Source organism: Rhipicephalus sanguineus, chromosome 1 (genome assembly GCF_013339695.2).
Source record: "Rhipicephalus sanguineus isolate Rsan-2018 chromosome 1, BIME_Rsan_1.4, whole genome shotgun sequence".
NCBI lineage: Eukaryota > Metazoa > Arthropoda > Arachnida > Ixodida > Ixodidae > Rhipicephalus > Rhipicephalus sanguineus.
Window position 1 is genome coordinate 272,284,385 of NC_051176.1, and position 20,822 is coordinate 272,305,206.

Consider the following 20,822-nt stretch of genomic DNA (forward strand, 5'->3'; position numbering starts at 1 on the left):
CAACGGCAAGATTACGCGCGCAAATTTCTGGCGGGAGATGCGCCTATGGGATTATGCCGGTGAATAACCTAATGTCGAGGTAAAGTCGGTAAAGTGCTTACAGTGATTGTATTACCTTGTAGCACGCAGCTACTACTGGTCAGATCAGTTTTCAAAACACACCCTGTTCTGCTAAGTCCGCTGATTTTGTCGCGTAGCGTAGACACTGCGATGGCACCTGTGAGTGGCGCCTACAATCCAGAGTTTCTGGATGATTTCTTGCCGTTGTACTATGGAAAGCTGTTCCCCATCGACGCGTTTTACAAGTGGATAACGTACTCGGGTAAGGCATCTTATTGCTTCTGGCGTCCTATTATTATCGCTTATTTTTATGGTTTCGTTCTGCAGACAAATCAAGGGGTGGAAACCGTGAAATATCTTTCACTTTGCGGGACGATGTTTACATCAGGTTTCAGTCATTTTCGAACAAGCAAGAGTTTCAAAAAGCGTTGAAGGACAAACGCCCGCACAAGATTGATATTGGCGCGGTCTACAATTACAATGTAAGCTGCTGTTCGCGCAGAATTTTCGCATGACTACAACCTATTTTTGTTTTAATGAGAGTTGCATTAAGTTCTTATCTACGTCATATTTTTCTTTTGCAGCCAAAGAACCACCATGAGCCTTCCTTTGGCCCTACTGAAAGGGAACTAGTGTTCGACATCGATATGACAGATTATGACGACGTGCGAACGTGCTGCCAGGGGGCTGACATATGCAAAAGTTGCTGGGTCTTCATGACTTTAGCCATGCAAATTTTGGACAGGGTGTTACGAGGTATTTTATTAACATATCAGTTGTAACACGACTACATTTATTGCTTCTAGTGTCTGAGGTTGACAGGGTCCACCTTGCTTGCTAGAGTGAGCTATGAGGTTATTTTCACTGGTGACTTTTTATAGAATTGTCATATTACAGCTATCATGGTCGTTATCTCTCAAAGACAGATTTGCAGCAAATTTTTTTTTTTATGTACTGCTCAAAAATGCTCAGAATATTTGACACTGCAGACAAGAAAAAGGGAAAATGAGGGTAGTTGCCTTGTGCCAAATTATCCATATTTTAAGTAGAACTCTTTCATGACCCAGTTTGTTAGACATGCAACTATAGGTAGCACAAATAATTCAACAAATTTATATAAGATAGGGTGCGCAAGACAAGCACAAACTTTTTTATTCCCGTGCAAAAGCAAATAAATGATTAGAATAAAGGGTATGAAATTGCACTTGTGCTACATATACCCTCTCTTGTGAATGTGTCAAATTTGTGCTACCAATAGTTCCAAGTTTATCCAAATTTAGGCACCTCTGTCATGCTATGGTGGCAGTGCAAAAGCAGGAGAAACCTATTATTGACGAAGACAATCTTCTCTTTTTTTTTTTCACTGATACCTTTCTGGACTAGTACCCCTTCTCTGCTGGGAACCTAGTACCTTTCTCTGTTCTTCCTATTTCCTTTCTAGCTTTCTCTATATCTTTATTCCGAGAGAGCAGCCCAACAATAGAGCGAGGTGGGAGAGAGATGAAGGCCCCCGTCGTGCGCCAGTCTTAGTGGTGCCACATGCGCCCCGCAAACTTGTCTGTGTTGTCGACAGTACCTGTGGAAGGGGTGAAACCTCACAGGGAGACCAAACAACCAGTAAGCAAGTCATAGTGATGATGATGTCACGAGGTGCTGCCAACTCGGATGAGCACCCGCGCTCACTTTAAAACCACGTCAAAATATGTTCTAGGCTACATTTGCCAGACTTGGTCAGACGTACCTGTGTAAGCAGGAGAATGGAACAACAAACATCTCGGGTTTCAAATTTTGGTATCAGGGATCCATTAATGCATAAGCCTGTTTGAAGCAGTTTACTGCTCTGTCCCCCAAAAAAGCACATAAATTCGAGGTAAGCAAATTGCCAACTGCGGTGATGGGAACTACAGCAAAATCAGAGCCGTTGCCGTTAGTGATGCCACATTTATTGAAGCTTTATTTTTAGGCATGTGTGAGTGGTCAGAGTATTAAAAATGTAACACACGATGCCCTTACATGCATTCAGTATGTTATAGATTCTCAAGCACAAAAACGAATTGAAAATGGAAATCCATGCTTGTTGCCGGAGTGATCAATGAAATTGTTTACATACTAGCTCTTGCATTACAACAGTAGAGGGGGAAAATTGAGAACCTTGCATTCCTTTGCTCTTCAAAGCTGTCTAATCACACCTCACTATTCTGGAACTTTACTTGCAATAATGGCAGCCTATAATTTCTAATAATAATTTCTAGAGTTTTACATGCCAAAATCGAAACCCACCGTTGCAGCCGTGAGTCTTTTAGGTCAGCAGTCGAGCACCATAACCACTGTACCACCATGGCAGACTCCATAGTTGTTTGGTAGAGCAATAAAATGACAAGAACAGCAGGACTAGTGCTATGCTTGTGTCATCTTTTGTGCTATGAAACAATTATAGAATCTTACAAACTCTCTCAAATTTCAGTCCTTATAAGCTTATGGGAATGTATAAATTGAAAACTTCTGTGAATGGCTAGTATCGTGGTAAGTGTGACCACACACACACAAAAAAAAGACAGCTTCACTAATGTGAAACCTGGGGAGGTGTCCCTTTCCCATAGGGACACGTCAATAGTTATGAGAAAAGAGCGTCCTCTCATTGCTACAGACAGCGTCCAGCACCCATCGCAGAAACAGCTTTTCTTGAGCGAATGCACCGTCTTATTTGCCACTCGGAGAAGCACATGTGGCGTTGTCTCATGTGGGTAAGCGCGCATTCTCGCGAACTTTTCCTGAGCAAACGTGCCGTCTTATTTGCCACTTGCTTTACCGTGACGGGCTACAACGACAGGAGATGCCGACAGCCCGAGTGCATAAGGTGCTTCACACCTAAACAGAAATCTGCAGAAGCTGGCCTTGACAACTGAGTGGAAGCAGCTAAGGTGCTGCTTTCAGCACAAGCTGGACACTGCACTGAAGTAGTCAATGGTTGAAAGGCCTTGTGCCCATATGGCTTTTCATTGCTTCGATAAGGGTAAAACATGTGCTTGCATCAGTAAAGAAACTTGAGATTGGAACATCTATCATGAGAGTTGGCAGAGATGCTGTCGACAGTATATGTGGAAGTGATGTCTGTTCGTGCACTGTGCCATACACCTGCATTGCTTGTAGAACATAAGTGATGAGGACAGCATTTTAGAAGGGTATTAGAGGGCTTGAGCTAGCGGTGTGCCGTACCTGAGTGGTGTAGCGCAAAATGGAATGAAGAACAAGAAACGATATAGACAAGTGCTTCTATATTGCTCTTCATAGTTTGAGTAATATTGAGACTGTGTTTTGCTAACTTCCATATGACTTATTCCTTACACTTAGGGTTAACAAGGAGAGTCAATTGCGCTGTGATCATTTTGCTGTATCTATAGTTCAGTGCTTCTAGTTTCCATTTTCTGTAATTCAGTGCACCTTTTAGATGGATAATTCATGTCTAGCTCACCAGCTTGTTTGTTTGTTTTTTGTTTTCTTGTTTCGTATGTATGCTTCACTCGGTATGCTTCACTTTGTTCGTTGATGCCGACATGTGTAGTATGACTGCAGATAATACGTGCCAACACTGCTGCAGCTTAGAATAAGCCGAATAATAGTCTCTTGGAAGCAATCTAACTAGGAAACAATGCCATACAACATTGTTGACTTTACAAGAATGAAAAGGAAGTGCATTTGTGACATTGTGCAGAGCTTCAGTGAATAATACTGGGAACAAAATACTGGGTGTGTTACCGTAAGTAAGCTTGTCCCATTCATTCATCACAGTATTCACAAGGCAAAGACTTAAAGGGTTGCCTGAAACCTTCAGTGTATTTCACCTCCCCTGTCTCACTTGTGTTAGTTGCACGGCAGGCAAAATAGAAAGATATGAAGAAAGGCATTAGGTTAACTCCGGCGTCACCCGGCTCCATGCATCAGGGCAGAAGTAGGCTCATCGTTGAACACAAAATGTTCTCTTAGCTTTCTGACCAATTTCCTTTCACTAACCCTTTTCAGTTGAAATAGAATTCAAGGAAAAAAAGGATTTGGCATAACTATTTAATGATGTTATAAAACAAAAAAAATGCTGAGTCCTACTTACACCTTCTCTTTGTGGTTTTCAACTTATTATTGCAGACGATTTTGGCTTCAAGCACATTCTTTGGGTCTATTCAGGACGTCGTGGTGTGCATTGTTGGGTGTGTGATGCAAGAGCAAGAAGACTTCGAGCAGGAGCACGGGCAGCCATTGCCAGTTATATCAGCCTGTTAAAGGTCTGTATTGCCTTGCATTATTATGTTGCATTGATGTGATTGCTGCGTCAAACTGCACTAAGAGGTGAAACCTGCTACATTTCGACAGAAATCTCATAATTGGCGCCCAGCGTGTGCCAAGACGTTATTGCGGTCTTTCGGAGGGGAAAAAAAGGTGGTAGGTGCTTGAAATATATACTAAAGTTACTGTTGTAAAGTTTCGTGGCTATTGGAGTGGACAGGTGAGCACCGTGTAGCTTTCAAAATCTCTCAAGGCCAATAACTACATACTCAACAGAGGTTATTCGATTGAGCCAATGGTAATGAGCAGTTGCCACCTAGCTCTTGATTGAGCTTACAATATTGTTCATGCCTAACCACCATTCGTGCGACAACTTTGCTCGTTGCGACCGTTCTTGCCCAGCTGCAAGGACATTCACACAGTGTTGTAAATGGCGACTACGGCACTGAAGCGTGTGCCCTACCGTAAACTTTTGCTTAGTGCGAATAGATAGTGGCATACGATATCATGTCAACTATAGTCGGGTACAACTTTAGAAAAAAGCGGCATTTGCACCTCAAAGGCGGATACACACGCGCTTCCACCAATGGGCGCGCGCTCTAGACTGACGTCACGAGCCGGACGGCCGGTGCCTCCGCTCAAGGAGAAGAAGCGGGACTATTTCTTTGCCGCGGAGGCAATCGGCTGCCGCGCTTCGGTCATATGGGCGGGGCCTCTCCTTTTTTCTAAAGTTGTACCCGACTATAGCAGGTTGTACGAGAGCTTGATGTACTGGCCCAGACAGCGACTCCGGGGAGGGCGGAAGTTGCCATGTATTGTGGCAGGCTCGCAGTATAAATAATTGTCTTAATGAAAATGTGAAGATTATGTACACAACTATATACTGCATCATGACAGAGCATAGACTTGGGCATGTTGGTAATTCATTTCACTATTTTAGCACACTGTAGGAACAAGACAGAGGACAGAATAACACTCGAACACAGCGCTATCTTCCAACGTGTGTTATTCTGTCCTCCATCTTGTTCCTACAGTGCGCTAAAATAGTGAAATATGCTGCATGTCTAGACTCAGGCATGTTGAGCCTTCTGGCCGGGATGTGGGAGGGGGAACCCTGCCAAACAGAACTAATATAGCACTGTGAAATACATCGTCAAGTCAGGTAAAAATATTTCCCGAATGTTGTGGAGTCAGGAGATATGTAATAATTGGTGAAATTGAAAGTTTTTTTGAGACACCAGTCTTTTATGTAAAAATTGGTTGCATTAATTATAGTAAGCAGGACGTGTATGTACATGCAACGTTTTGTTTTAGTTACATTATTTCACAAACATATTATAGTGCTCTTTGTTCAGACTTCCAGAAGATTTCATGCAGGGTACTTAAGTTTTAATGCTATATAACGGTCGGGATTAATCAACCACTGGCAGTTGCTGCAGTGACCTGCGGCATTTTGCTGGGAAAGTATGGAGACACTGTCCCGGTATATCGGTGCTGCTTCTTCACTTTCGCAAAAGTTCAAGTTAAAGAACCTGTCGAAATAAAATGCGAAGACTTTCATTTTCGTAAATTTCTCTGAGCGTGGCATCGGAATTAGGACACAATATGCCACTTATTTATTAAATGCTTTATTTTATTAACCATCAACGAACCAAAAGCCTAACGAATCTGTCCATAAAGTGCAATAGCATATACTTCACCACGCAACTCAGACGCCGATGCTGCATTGAAAGCACAGACATTATCACAGTTATTTTCAGTAGTAAAATGAATATGCAAGAAAAATTTATGCAGCTTGAAATATCGGGGAAAGTGGCACAGAATAACAAATGAGAAGTGTGTCATGAGAAAAAGTCGGGGAGCCTGATGTCATGGATATATATAAATTTAAGGCTGTCCGCAGGAAAGCGAGGAGCTGTGAGTTCACCTCGCTTTTTGGCATATTATACATGCATATACATTTATGTGCACATATATTTATTTTGTTAGATATGATAAAACTACTCATGCTTAGCGACTTTAAAAGCTGTGTTCATAAATCTGTGACAGGCAACTGCTCCAAAAGGCTGATTTGCTGCTCCAAAGTGAGGTTTTAACTGCTTCAGAAGCTGCGCCAAAGTGGTTTCGGTCGATCACATCACTGATATTGACCAAGAAGGTTTGTGAACGGAATGCCTAGGCAAACGTAGACTTAAGTTGTATTAACAGCCAGAAACTTGTAGGGTACTGCAGTTGGTGTACTTAAAATATCAAGTGATGCTATGGTAGCTGACAAAATAGTACTGAAGTGTGGTGCTGCTCCATAAGAATATGAGAGTTGTCTAGCTATACTAAACTGCCCCTGCCAAAGCACCATAAGCAATGGCAGCTTGGTACAACTATGTGATTCTCATACCTTTTGAGTGCAGCATAGCACTTTCATGTTACATTCTATGTGGCACTAAATAACGTCTTCGACACCAAGTGCTCTATATCAGTAGCCAGCTGCTGGAAAATTTGTCCTCCATTTTGATCACAGGCATATAAAGTAAAGCATAGGTGTTAATTGGTCAACTGGTTAGGCAATCTTCCACCATATTGTGTGACAAATGGGCAGCACAGTGAGCAAAGATTTTATGGCTTGGGCCTTCTGAAAACGCTTTTCAACAACCGAACCATTAGCTACTGCAATGAGATTCGGTGAAATGCATTAAGCTTCATATGGTACTGTACTGTCGAAGCATTCAGAAGCTTCTTGGAAGGCCATCACTTAATGGGGAAGAGGTTCTTAGATGGCATAGTGTTTTATTATGTAAGTTAGAACGATGAAAACTTTAGTAATTATGTATTTTCATATGCTTATGGGTGGCTTATTGTGTAGTACCCAGGTATGAGTAGTCTAAGGAGGCAGGACCAGCGAGCCCCAGCACTGTCGACTAAAACTGAAATGCCAATTTTTGGCTCCCTTGACATCGCACATCCTCATGGTGCACAGCCACCATTGCAGCAACTGTGCATTTCACGGGCACGACCTCTCCGCGCTTCTTTTTCATGACACCAGTGAATCACTTCCACTAGCTATTATAATCCTCGGCACACGCATGTATGAAAAGTTCATGCGTTGTCCTTATTAAAGCATAAGCTGTTATGGGCTCACTCTAATGGCTGATTTTTCTTTGTAATAGCCTGTAGCTATGTGCAGTTTGAAGTTGGGTGTACTAACAACTTTGCTTTTGAAAAGCTTTGGCAGTTTGTTGTGCTGGGTTTTGTGCCTCTCACAGGCACAAAGGGTACTGGCATCTGTGCACGCATATTCAAGGCCAGAAGAAGCTGTGCTGTAGCATTTAAGGACAACGCGTGCAAAAGAAAAGGTAGTTTTTGATAAGATGGCATTGTTTACTGTGACAAACCTTTGCCCACCACCACTGCCAAAGATTCACTCACACCCCTACAGCTGTATTAAGTTGTAAGCAGGACTCTCCAACTATTGCAGCATTGTGTAGCTTTAGCACCTAATGTAATTTGTGCCCAATTTTTTGCCCACCAAATAACTGAGTATAGCACCATTTATTCCTGCAGTGTTTCTATTGTCATAGTAGGCTATACTATGGCAGACAAGCAATTGTGCATTGCTAAGAAATTCTTTGAAACATGGTGGTGTCCACTGTAAGAACCACTATATGCTTCACAGGAATAAAGGGCATGTATTGCAGTGAAGGCTCTTAATAAGGTATGCGGGGTCATTTGAGCATGTACACTATCTGCCGCACGTGCTATGCATATTTGAAGATTTGCACATTTAATAATAGCTAGTAATGTAATAAAATAAAGCTTTAGCCATACTAAGTTGGGCCGAGAACAGGATGTACTCCGTGCATAAATTGTCATCCGCAGCATTTTTAACGATGAAGTAGCAGGCTTTCTGGTTAGGTTTTCTTTAAAATGACGTTTTGACACCTGTTGCTCACAGAAACCATACATGCAATGTTCTCCCTTGTCAGTTATGGCTTACCAAAATACAACTCTTGTATATTGCAGTGAAGCCACGTATGACATTACCGTATTTGCACGATTCTGACACGCACTTTTGTCACTAAATATAGCCCTCAAGTTTCTGCAAAAGTTATATTCGGGCTCAAAAGCTAAATCGGAGGCAGGTTATTCTTGTTAATTTTCCTCATGTAAAATTTCCTGTGTGTTACAATCGGGGGCACACTGGAATTGTTCAAATACATTACTTCGTGTGAAAAGCCTGATTAATAGTACTTCGTCAAAAGTTGGCCTTGTCTCTTTGTTTACATAAGAGCAGAATTTCCTGTTTGCTGAGTGACAATAATCTGCAGAAAATAATCACACACACTTACGGTTATACTGCTCCAAGTGATCCTAAACGCAATTTTTTCTGCTCCAAAACTGCTCAGAAGCACAATTATATCTGCTCCAAACAGCTTTTTTTCTTGTTCCAAAATTGCTTCATATCCTAAACTGGTTGGACCACCACTGCTAATCATATCATAAGCTTTCATTTTATGGCTCAAAGAAATTTATGACATGGCCTTCAATCTTAGTGACGACCTGGTACTTAAAGGAATCTTGTATTTCTGCCTAATATATTGCAATTTGGTGCTTGTGTATGGTCAGCTGTGTTTTTTTATGCAGTTTTTTTTCTTGCAGTCACAATCTCAGAGCTCCAAGAAAGTATCATTATTCAAAAGTCTGCATCCAAGTGTGAGGTAAGGTGCCAGATTCAAAGGCAGGAATTTTATATATTGTGTATGCATATGTGTGTATGTGTTTATTTCAGGGAAACATTAAGGATTGTGAAGGACTACTTTCCGGTGATTGCCCTCCACAACCAGAAGGTGCTTGAGGGCAACAAGTTCTGGCATGACGTGGTTAGCGCTTCCTCTGATAACAGTATCCTTTTACATTTTTCTGGATTTGTTTCCACAAAGAAGTGAGGAGCTTCCAAAAAAACACATTTGTGACTTGTAACAAACATCTACTGCACGAAGCGACGTACTGCACCAGTGAGCCTGAGGCAGCAACATCTTAAATCTTAAAGGCATTGTTTGGCAACAGTTTTCAATGGCGCCAATACACCTTTCATGCTTCCAAACCGTCACATAATTTTTAGTTAAAATCAAATGCAAACGGGAAGTGATGGCCCACCAAGCATGTGGACACAGTTTCCTCAAGTGGTAACCTTTTTTAATATGCAGTGTTGAAGCATTTAAAGGGCCAGTAAACAGGCTCAGACTTTTTTTTACACCCCCCAAACAAGCTCGCTAATTCGTACACTAGACCGTGGCGATCACATTTTGCAAATATTACAGCGCTGCGTGCAGCGCAGACCCTCCATTTCGAAAAACAATTCCCGCGCCTCTTTCCTATGCTTGTCCAATCCTACTTGTACCCGCAGTGACGAAATCTTGCCCATGGGCAACATTTCGTACCACTGAGCTTGTCAATCGGTTCTTTGCACTACGAAACGGCGCCTTGGCCCTGCGGTGATGCAGTTTCGGCCGTGCAGTCCTCATTTTCATTTTCCTGTGCTGCCCTCTGCTGTTTTACAGAGCCCAAGACTACCGGGACAAGTGGTATTGCCAGAATGAAAGCCTCCAAGATGAAGAGGCGTCTCGCTACTTTACCACTAGGGGAAGGGTGCATGCCTTGCCAGTGCCTCATACTCCTCGCACCGTGCTTCCTCCCCGCACCACTATGACACGTGCGCACGTGGGGTAAACCTTGCTCGGTCATTGGCTGTACGCTGATGACGTAGCTGCTGATGTCGTGTTACGTTGACGAAGTGGGCGTAGTCGTGACAAAGGGCTACGCCTACCCCTCTCCGCTGCGAGAGAAGGGTGGGAAGGACGCGCGAGAAACCGAAACCAGCCAACATGGGTCGTTCTATACCATGTAACTTCCTTAATACAGCAATTATTCGCAAAGTTCTTGCGGCAGCATGTTCACATTGTACAAGTGCGCAGTTATTTCTCCATCATAAGTTTTGGACCGCGAGGTTGTTTACTGGAACTTTAAAGCATCTTGGATGATGGTTTTTGGGAACAGGTGCCACAGTTTTGACCTTGTACAGATTACTTTACCGTTGCAATGTCAGAATGTTGGCATTCTGTATTGACGAAAAAGTTTTGCCTCCTGATGTATAAGGTTTCAGCAGGTTTCAAGATTTCCCTGATCATGATATTAGAATATGTAAGACACTACAGTCTGATTAGCAACAGCAAAGTCATACGTACAAAGACAAACCAGTGGTGCAGCACCTCTTCACAAAAGTCGTGAGTCAGACCACAGAATCGCTACAGCAGCAGATGCTTCCGATGCTTTGACAAGGTATCCCAAGCGCAGCCTCCTTTCAAAGAAACTGCATCCAAACTGTGGGTAATGTCACTTTCTGCCAATGTAAGACAAGTTACAAGTTCTGGTCAACAGTCTGTCCTGTCCTTTTCCGGTTTTTCCGGTGTTTATATGCACTGTAACAGTGCTATGTAGAGCATTGTATGTAGTTTCAACTTGTTTATTGATCACGACGTTCAAGAACATTCTTTTTTCACATGAGCAGAATTCGCTGAAAATTGCACTTGACGTACTCCCCAGCTTTTAAGGAAGACATTGAAAAGAACGTCTTGTCACAAGCGTCCTGTGAGAAGCGCTGGGAAGCTTTTATTGCTGTGGTTGAAAAGGCACAGCAAAAGGTAATTCTTATGCTTCATAATTTTTTGTTTTAGAATCTACTGTGGGATGCAGCAGCCAGTTGAAATAATTATTGTGCATGTTCTTTACTCCCATTTCCATGCTTTGTCATTTCAGAGTACTAGATATCAGTTTATTTTGGAAGAAGTAATGCTTGAGCTATGCTACCCAAGGCTTGATGTGGCTGTTACGAAAGGCACTCAGCATCTCTTGAAAGCACCGTTCTCTGTTCATCCTAAGACTGGCCGAGTTTGTGTGCCCATAGACATAACGAATGTCACAGACTTTGACCCTTTTACGGTGCCAACTGTCAGGTGAGCATGATAATGAAGCGTTTTTCTCTGCACATATCCAGTGTAGTACATAACATTCCAGAATTTTTTGTTTTATTTTAATATTTATTTATGGTGCCCAATCATAACAATTAACGTAACTTCATTTGTCAAGCTGCACATGCCAAGGAACAAAGGCAAACATAGTATAGTGGTGTTTAATGGAATGTTGAAACTATGAGTGTGAAATATAACGTGCAGAGATATAGACGGACACAACAGCGCTCTATATGTTACATTCTGTGCCCTTAAAGCAGTGCAGTACCAACAAGCCCAAGCGTCAACTCTAGTAATTTAAAGTTATGTAGTATTACCACTGCTGACCATTTTGTGTTTAATTCAGTCCAGCCCTCCTTCGTGGGCCTTAACACAATGGGCCATCCCATCATTTATTGTAATGGCATTTTCCAAATGAAACATGAGAGATAACTTTGGTAGTTCAAGAGGGAAGGGGATACGATGGTGGGTGTCATTATGGTGATAATGCACACTCACGCTGCATGATGAAATGCATTCATAGGCTAAGGGTAGAGTGTTAAACACATCAGAGCAGAACATTTGTTATGATGATGTAGGCATGCACTGGCAGTGGTGCAGTAATAATTTGTCCTCACACTCACGCTGTGGTGGAACACCTGAAAAGCATGGTGCTCTGCTCTAAATGGCCGTAATAGAAGCATAAAATATTATTGCGATAGCAATTATATAGACAGTCTCGACGGGTTTTTGCCGTCGCCGTCATGTCCTTCCAGTATGAAGTCCAAATCGATAAAATCCCCCCCGCTTCGTATGTTCTACCGCGGCTAAAAGCGCGTGAGCGGGGACTACGAACGCGGCCGAAGCAGAGATCAAACGAGCCGTCCCGTTTCCATCGCTCGAAGGGTGCATGCGATAACATCACCTCGCTCGGGAGGCCTGCCGTTGAAGCAGACAGGAAATGCCACGCCCTTCTTTAACGAGCATGAAAAAAAGACTCGAGGGAGGGGGGGGGGGAGAGAGTGTCGCGCGGGGAACAACTTTGAATCTAAGGGCGCTGGAGCGCGCGCGCTATCTCGAAAGCCATCACAGCGGGCGGCTCGTATACCCTTCTACATGCTGCGCTCTCAACGCGAAGTGACTATGCGGAGAGCATCGCTCCCTGGAGCGGCCGTATTCTCTTACACCAGCGTTTTGTAGTTACGCGAGATCGGATACAAAACAGTTAGCTGCCAGCCTCACTTCAATTTGTTGCTGTCACATTCATTGCTTCGCCTTTGCGGTGAAACTGTGACTTTTTTTATTTTCATACTAAAACTGATCCCGAAATGCCAAATAGGCACCATCAACGCTAGGACAGGGAGCAAATTTTCGGCTCTTATGTAGCAGTAAGGCTAGCTTTGGTAATGTTGCTCATTCAAAAGACAGTCAAGAGTGTTGCACACTATTTCTTCTAGCTGCGCTCACATATAGTAGCCTCAGCGATTGCAAGAACAAAGTGAGGGTGTCATCATATGTGTACCTCTACAAACTGAAACTGGTTTGGAGAAACAAGTATTACATTAATTATTTGGGATACCCTGATGCTTACCTGCATTCTCTATAGGACTTACAGATATTTTGAGCATTCACAAAAAAAAATTGCGGTCTCTTTAGCTATCGCTGAGGTGAGCACAGGTGAGAGCCTATGCTCTCTTTAGTCACTCATTAAATTACGTTGGCATTCTTTGTCACTTGTATTGTTACTTCCTATTACTTGTTCTCTTTTAGTCACCTAGACATCACCACTGGTTCTTCATGCTGAGACTTGGTCGCCAAGGTGTTAATTCACATTTATTTATTTTTGATTCAAATGCTCTCAATTCTTAATGGCAATAGAGAGAAGAGTGGTTTACACGTTATATTCGATTCAGTGTTAATTCACCTTTTATTCACCTTATGCACTAATTGTCACTTCTGATCACTATAAGTGCTCTGCAAAATCAGATGCAGCACTTCTGGCACCCTCATAAAATGCCAAGACCTGTTGTATAACTGCTCTTAAAGCACATGGCAATGAAGATGAACTAGCATTGGCAGCTGCATTAGAGAAAGCTGGCTAGCTAGTCTGTGAAAAAAAATCTACATGAAGTAAGGTTTTCATGGTTGACTCAGCTATCATAAATATTTAATATGCCACCAAACCTATTGAATATGCTTTGCAGAGTTGAAAGAAGAGAAATACTGCATTTTCTCGCATATAACCCTCCCTTGTGTATAAACAGCACCCCTAACCCCACAAAAAGGACAAAAAGTGCATATAACCCGCACCCCCAAGTTTTAAGCACATTTTTCCGTTTTTTTGTGCTGGTTATATGCAAGAAAATACTAGGTAGTCGTGGGTAGCAAACCACCTCTGTCAATGATAGGGGTTGCAGAGCCTCACCTAAATAATATTTCTGTTGCACAACATGAATAAATCACTGACACAACCATGAAGACAATTCAGTTTGCAGTGTTCTTTTAGATATGCTCACTCCTTGCTTGGCAACTGAGAATAATTTCACAGGTCATCAGTGTAATTCTTGGCCATCGGTGAAGAATGAATTGTTTCTGAAGTTGGCATGCAGCATGCCTGCTTTGATGAGTAAAGCAAAACAAGAATAAGAAGCATTTTTTCCACTCTTGCAAAGCAGGAGCCATCATCTCCTTTACATGCAAGGCATATCATGCATGCATGTAGTTAGTGCATGATGTGCATCTCTGCTGTGTATTTACATAATGCAGAATTGAAAGTAATTAAGTAACGAAGAAATAGCCTGTGCAGACATCAGTTTTTCACTTGTCCTTCTGTTGCCTTCTATTAGACCCCGTCGGAAATTAATGCCATACTTTCTTTTCTGTGTGCTTTCTATGCAGCCAACTCTGCAACGAAATTGACGAGTATGACGCCCAGCACAAAACCATGGACGTTGGCAGTTCAGCTGTTCAGGAATACAAGAAGACAGGCCTTGCGTCTAGTGTTTCATTGTTTCAAAGCTTTGTGGACAAGGTTTGTCTCACAGAAGCAGATGTAGTCGTTAAGAAAGTAGGTAAGCAGCTGCCTTCTTTCATGTTCACTCTGTTAATTGCAATGTGAAAGTTGCTGTAATGTTCATCAGTGGCTGAATACAAAAGCCCATAATATAGAGAAGCTGACACTTCAATTTGCAGGACACACACATTTGAGCTGCTGTCTAGAGCACCACTAGGAGTGCATGCTTTCCAGTGCATATATTTATGGACAACATTCAAAATAAGCTCTGCCAAGTTACATGACCTGTTATGCACTTTTAGGCACAATTTTCTTGCATTGAGTTCCATTCTAGATTTATTGAACTTGAAGATTTGAATGGAGCATGGTACCGTGTATGATAAGATAGTCACACAATGCATTGTGTGTACTCATGATAACTAGTTGCTTCATAAATGACCTTCGATTTTGGTTGCACATAAGCAACCGAAATTAGCTGTACTGTTTGTGGCCATGATGAAAAAGTTTTCGAATAGGGGTCCCAAAGAAATAGTGTCAAAGCCACTGCACATGCATGAGGCTCAAGCAGTGTTAGGGTATTGCGTCAGGAACACTATTTCTCGAATTTAGCGGAAAGCCTCGAAAGCTTTACTTCGGAAACATGGTGGCATCCATCATAGCGGCGGCTCTCGGCTAAAACTAAACTGGCTCGATTGCCAAGTAACAGGTGATGTTATTAAATAAACGCTGCTGTAGGCTGTTGCTTCCTCCCATCTCACACGCACAGCAAAGATTGCCCCAAAAATGGCCAGTGTTTCTAAAGTTAGTTGTCTATTTGAGAGCATGTAGGCTTAACGATCTGGTGACACAAAGTTGGATTGTCTTGGCTTATGATGGCAACCCGCAGAATAGACGGTGATTACCTGCGAATTCATTACCACTACACTTTTTAAATAACAGTTTTAAAGAATACGTATACCGAAGGCAAATTCCTGTATCAGCTCTTGATTGCTGTTCATCATAGCACTTATGGTTCAAGGCATGGTGGTAGAATAGGAGAGGTGGCCATGCCGGCGCCGCTTTGCCAATGTGACACGTGTCACAAAAGTGCTAAGTTGCTGCCACTCCTCCGCAAGGTGGCAGCAGGGGTACTGTGGGCCGATTTCTCCGCTCTGGCGTGTTTGAAAGTACGTAGCTGGTGTGCATCGCGAGCATTCAAACTAGATTTTTACGTCTCCAACTTTTGAGGAAGACCTTCGCGGTGTAGTGCTGTACACCAGAGGGGTCTTGAATAACGCTGAAGAGTTGCCGTCGAGCTTAGAACAGGCTTTTTGCGCGGATTTGCGCTTGCAGTGTAACTTGAGACACATCGTTCATTTCTTGTTTGTTTATATTTTCATTTTTTTATTTTGCTGGATACAGATTACTTCTGAAAACTTTACAGTGACTAACGTGTCATTGCCAATTGAATCACATTTCCCAAAACTACTGTTAACACGTGCACACACACACACACATACACACACACACGTGTGTGTGTGTGTGTGTGTGTGTGTGTAAGCAATAGGTGACCGCGCAACAGTTAAATTTCATTGCAGCCAGAAGATCATAAATTACCGAGACGTCCATAAGCCCAGCTCTACGTACAATAACATGAAAACCAAATGTCTTTTACTCTGTACACTAGCCAGTAGTAATTTTCAAGTTTCTGCAAAAAAAAAAAAATTTTAAATACACGCGCGTCCCGTGCGATCTCCATTCTGCGTCAGTCTTATCAAGATTACCCGCGCCGATTAGAAAATTTTAAGCTCTGTGAAGCCTGGTGCACTTACTTTTGTGGGCAAATCTGGCAGTCACTACAAGCTAATAAAAACACAAAGAACGTTTTAAAGCTAGAAAAATGACTATATTAACCAGCCTTTACAGCCCAGCAAAAGCTTGCGATGCGCGTCTTTTGGTCCACAAACCCGTTGCAAACCTAGCGGCGGCCGCAAGCAACTCGAGCAATCCGGCGACGCACTCGCGGCGCTCGTTTGGCCGCCTCTCCTATTCTGTCACCGTGGTTCAAGGCCTAGCCGTTCAGAATTCCATCTGTTTATTGTAATTGGTGGAGAAATTCATGCACTTTGGCGAAGCAATTATGACTAGCTTGTCAGTCATCGCATCCTTCACCTCTTTCATGAATGGAAACAAAGTGTTTCACATTCCACAGAATGAACTGTACAGGTATAAATGGGCAATCGCCAACTAGTGCCAAGGGTGACAGCATCGCGATCACTTACACTTACGAAGACATGACACCATGTGCCAATAATGTTCACAAACGGTGATAAGAGCCTCAGAGTACAGTACAAGTTCCACACCGATTCAGTATACTGTATACTTTATTGCCTGCTTACTATTAAATTTATGAAGAACACTGGGGCGAAGAGGGGCATCCTAACAAAACGCACACTTACTGAGGTTGTTACTGGGTCATGGAAAAACATAACTTTTTGTTGCCCGAGTGGCACAGTATGGCATCTGCATCCAAGATGTTATTTAAACATGAACTGCTGATACATTTTCGTTGAACCTGAAAGGAAAATGTGTGCTTGAGGTGCAAACTTTCACTGCACACAAGCACCAAGTTTGAGTGCTGTGAGGTAATGCAAGATTGAAAGGTGTAACAAGAAAAACAAACTGCCAGGCTTAGTATTCAATTTCACATAAATATTTTACTTGCACTGTTTACCTGTGCCAGAGGTTTTTTACTACAGCAAGAATGCATAATATGAAAGTAAATAGGTTGTCTCACAAGTTGTAAACATGAGAAGTACACATTTACATGCATTTAAATTGCACATCATGATACTTATATGATAGTGTGATGTGTAGGAAATATTTTTATACAATAGAATATCGTTAAATGGAATCAGAAGGGATTGCGAAAATATGCTCCATTTAGCAGGAGTTTCATTTACTGAGAGAGATATAGCGGTAAAGGGAGTTGAACACAGAACCAACAAAATTAGAAGCAGTTACTCCATTTAAGCCATTTCTGTTTACCGTGGTTCTACTGTAGTACACAAAGTGTGCAAGAAATAAGATCTCTACAGCAATACAGCATGCTGTAGTCTGTAAGTGCAAGCCACTTGAGTGAAGGGATTGTCGCTCACATCTTTAGAGCCATCTAGCAATGTCTACAGTGGTTATTTAGCTAAGCTGCACAGCACTGTAAGATGTTATACAATAAATTTCCCGGAAAAGCAAGTGCAAGTACTGATGAAACATGGAAAAGGCGGACGTACAGACAGCAGCATATCGTGTATGGCAGCCCGGTTTCTCGGAAACAGTGGCATTTTGCCGTTTCGTAAGCTTGATAAGCGTGGCATGATATAGTGTATGACAAACATAAATGATAGGTCATGACATACTACGTCATGACATACACAACACGGTCCTGGTGCTTCCATGGAATTTTATATGTACTGATATTGGCATGGAATGACATGAGTGTATAATGAACCTACGCAACAGCTTATGATGCAAGTATGTCATATATGTCATGACATACATGACACTGTTTTGGTGCTTTCTTGGCTGTCTAATTAATTTGATATGTACTGAAATTGGCATGGAATGATAAGAGTATGATGAACACAAATGACAGGTCTGACATAAGTATTATGTCATGTACGTTATGACATGACGCGGTCTGGGTGTTCTCGCAGCTGTTATGTTAACTTGATATCTACCAAAATTGGCGTGGCATGACATGAATATATGACGAACATCATGGGAGATATCGACATATCATGTATGTTATGGCAAGGTCTTAGTCCTCTCGCGGCCATCTCATTAACTGGATATATACCAAACTGACGAACTAAATTATAGGTCATGACATACATGACAAGGTCTTGGTGCTCTCGCAGTCATTTCATTGACTTAATGCACAACAAAACTGGCTTGGCACATGACAAGGTCTTGGTGCTCTTGTGGTCATTTCATCACTTGGTACATATACCAAAGGCATGACGTGACATTATTGTATGACCAACATGAATTATAGGCCATGGCATGAATAGTATGGTGTACATTACAAGGCACCATCGTGATATTGTGGTGGTCATTTCATGGCTGTGTGTACCAAAATGTACAGTCAACCACAAAAGTTTATGGACCACGCGAGCGGCTGCCAAACTGCCTGTCTGCACCACCTAGTGGTGCGCCGCCTATCGTCGACTGGACCACTGGGCCGGAAATGGATCTTGTTATTCACTGGCATATCAATTTTCTACTGGCACGCAGTGCGTCGTTAGTTCAGTGTTTTCACGCAAAGCGCTTATCCGCAGTATGACCGTCATACTTCTACTTGGACAGCACAGTCAAAGCTATCACGTCGTTCCTCGACTGGTGTGCCATTGGGTTGATATCACTTTGTGAGAAAGATTGCGACTGATAGCGGTCCTGCTGATAGGTGGCTTGCAAAACAGAAGCACATAGCCAGGGCTCTCGTAGAGCGCATCGCGTTAAAAAAGTGAAAACTGGAAAATATGTTTGCCGGGCGAGAATATAGCCAGGCCGTCGATTAAGGGAGGGATGCGTCTTGGGCGTAGCGCTGCTGTCGTTTGCCGTTGACGGAACGGAAGTGTCGCGAAGAGCCTCTTGGCCACAAATAGCCTCTTTGAAGACAGTTGATTAATTGCAAAGATCAATGTTGGCACTATGCAAAGCCATAATCATTTGTAAGAACCTTGTTTTTGCTATCCACCTATGTTCTGAATGTCAGCCCAGTCATGGGTTGCTGACCCAGTTTATATTTTTTTAATAAAATGGGAATGACACCGTCGCATCCATTAGGCACTTTCCCCATAATAAACTCTTTGAGCCCACCATTAGCTGTTTAAAGACCTTGCCCAACGGTGGCAAAAGAGCTTGAAATTAGCACATACATACCTGCAATACAGGTCCTTAACCAGGATTTTATTTTGGGAGTCGTCCGATTCCCCTGTGTGTGTGTGCGTGTGTGTGCATACAAACTGCCAAAGCATTCAGTACTTCACACTTGGATAGCTGGCAAATCAGCTTTTGACTAAACTGAAGCTTTGCAGAGCAGTCTGCAGAATTTAGCAAATTGGCCCTTCATTTATAATTGGTACTCGATGCACAGTGAATGTTCATGGCTCACTTTCTTTTTCAGATCAATCAATGGAGTTCTGAAGATGCCAAGAGTGGAACTTTTTTAACTTAAACCTTATTCAGTATGTTTGTCCTCTGCATTAAACCAATGATGCAAAAGTATTACTTAATCTTTTCTCTACTATAGTGAAGCGTTCCTGTGCTAATGGGGCCTATTTGGGTCGCTCAGTGCCAAATCTAACAGTTTAACTTGGCCACCTCTTTCTCTTTCTTTATTTTTTGCTTTCAAAAGTTTATATTAAATGAAATTTTTTACAATTGTGAAAGTCACCAAAATGTGGTTTGTAGGGGGAAAAAAAATTGTTGTACATCACCTTCAAGCTTGCTTCTGTGAATGGTAAATTGCCTGTGAACTCGCAGCACAATTGTAAATCTATAACACTTAAAAAAATATATATTTTACCACATATAGGGCTTTTTCTTGGACAATACATATTTTTTATGAAAATGCTACACTTGGGCACCTGTTTTCACAGAGAGGCTGAGGTATAAATGCCTTGATGCAGCTAAAGTTACTTTGAAAGGACTAATTAATAAAAGCTTGTTAATTAACTTTTCATTATCAACTTGAGGGCAGTTGTCTACATGGGGAACTTGTCAGTCACAATTTATGGCAACCCATTTTTTAGAAATCACAAACTGCACATAATTTGAGATATTCAATTTCAGTGGCGCTATTGAAGCCAGGTGCACAGGAAAGGCAGCCACTCTTCTACATCAGACCAAAACTTCCCATGACAAGGAACTGACAAATTTTGGACGAAGGCTGATTGCAGCAGAATCTTATTGGGAAAAAAACAGAGGGTCGTCTGAAATACTTAAGTGGACCACTTATTCTTTGCATGTAATGTGGGGTGCTTATGATTCTTGAACTATAGAAAGACTCAAAGCACTCTTCCACCAGTCACACTCTCTGCAAGACGCGCTGCAGTCGCTGCCCACGAATTTTACACTACAGTGAAAGGTGGAAATTCCGGCCTTTGTCAGCACAGCGCGAAAGAAACCGATAAGCACCAGACATCACACACAAAGGTAAGGTAATTCGCTAGAGCAAGTGAGACTTTACACCTTCTACAGCAAGATGAAGATGAAACATATTTGCTAAACTTCTGAAGAACTTTGGGCAGGCCCTCTAGTCCTGGACTACCGCTGACCTCCCTGAAACTCCAATGGACAGGTTCACTAGCCACTTCTGGCACTCAGGATCCAGGTTGAGCCGGGTGGCCTTCCATTGCACTAAGTTTCTTTCAGTGTCTGCGATTCTTTTTAATAAGAGAGTGTCTGTGCAGAACGATATACTGCTGTGA

At 42.3% G+C, this 20,822-nt stretch overlaps 1 protein-coding gene across 1 annotated transcript; it reads left to right on the forward strand.

Annotated features, from left to right (window-relative positions):
* Positions 1-7: 7 nt before the first annotated feature.
* On the forward strand, positions 8-19,601 carry LOC119378979 (DNA primase small subunit). Its single transcript, XM_037648103.2, has 10 exons — positions 8-322; positions 388-542; positions 645-816; positions 4,201-4,337; positions 8,992-9,050; positions 9,122-9,234; positions 10,936-11,033; positions 11,149-11,345; positions 14,238-14,410; positions 19,517-19,601. The coding sequence occupies exons 1-10, from the start codon at positions 211-213 to the stop codon at positions 19,534-19,536; spliced, it is 1,236 nt and encodes a 411-aa protein (XP_037504031.1). The 5' UTR covers positions 8-210; the 3' UTR covers positions 19,537-19,601.
* The last annotated feature ends 1,221 nt before the right edge of the window (positions 19,602-20,822 follow it).

What these genes read in the sequence shown, in the direction of transcription:
- LOC119378979 (XM_037648103.2), top strand. Translation starts at nt 211, where the DNA reads ATGGCACCTGTGAGTGGCGCCTACAATCCAGAGTTTCTGGATGATTTC. An exon ending in GCGCGGTCTACAATTACAAT is followed by an intron (nt 543 to 644) that starts GTAAGCTGCTGT and finishes TTTCTTTTGCAG; the next exon opens with CCAAAGAACCACCATGAGCC. An exon ending in TTGAAAAGGCACAGCAAAAG is followed by an intron (nt 11,034 to 11,148) that starts GTAATTCTTATG and finishes TTGTCATTTCAG; the next exon opens with AGTACTAGATATCAGTTTAT.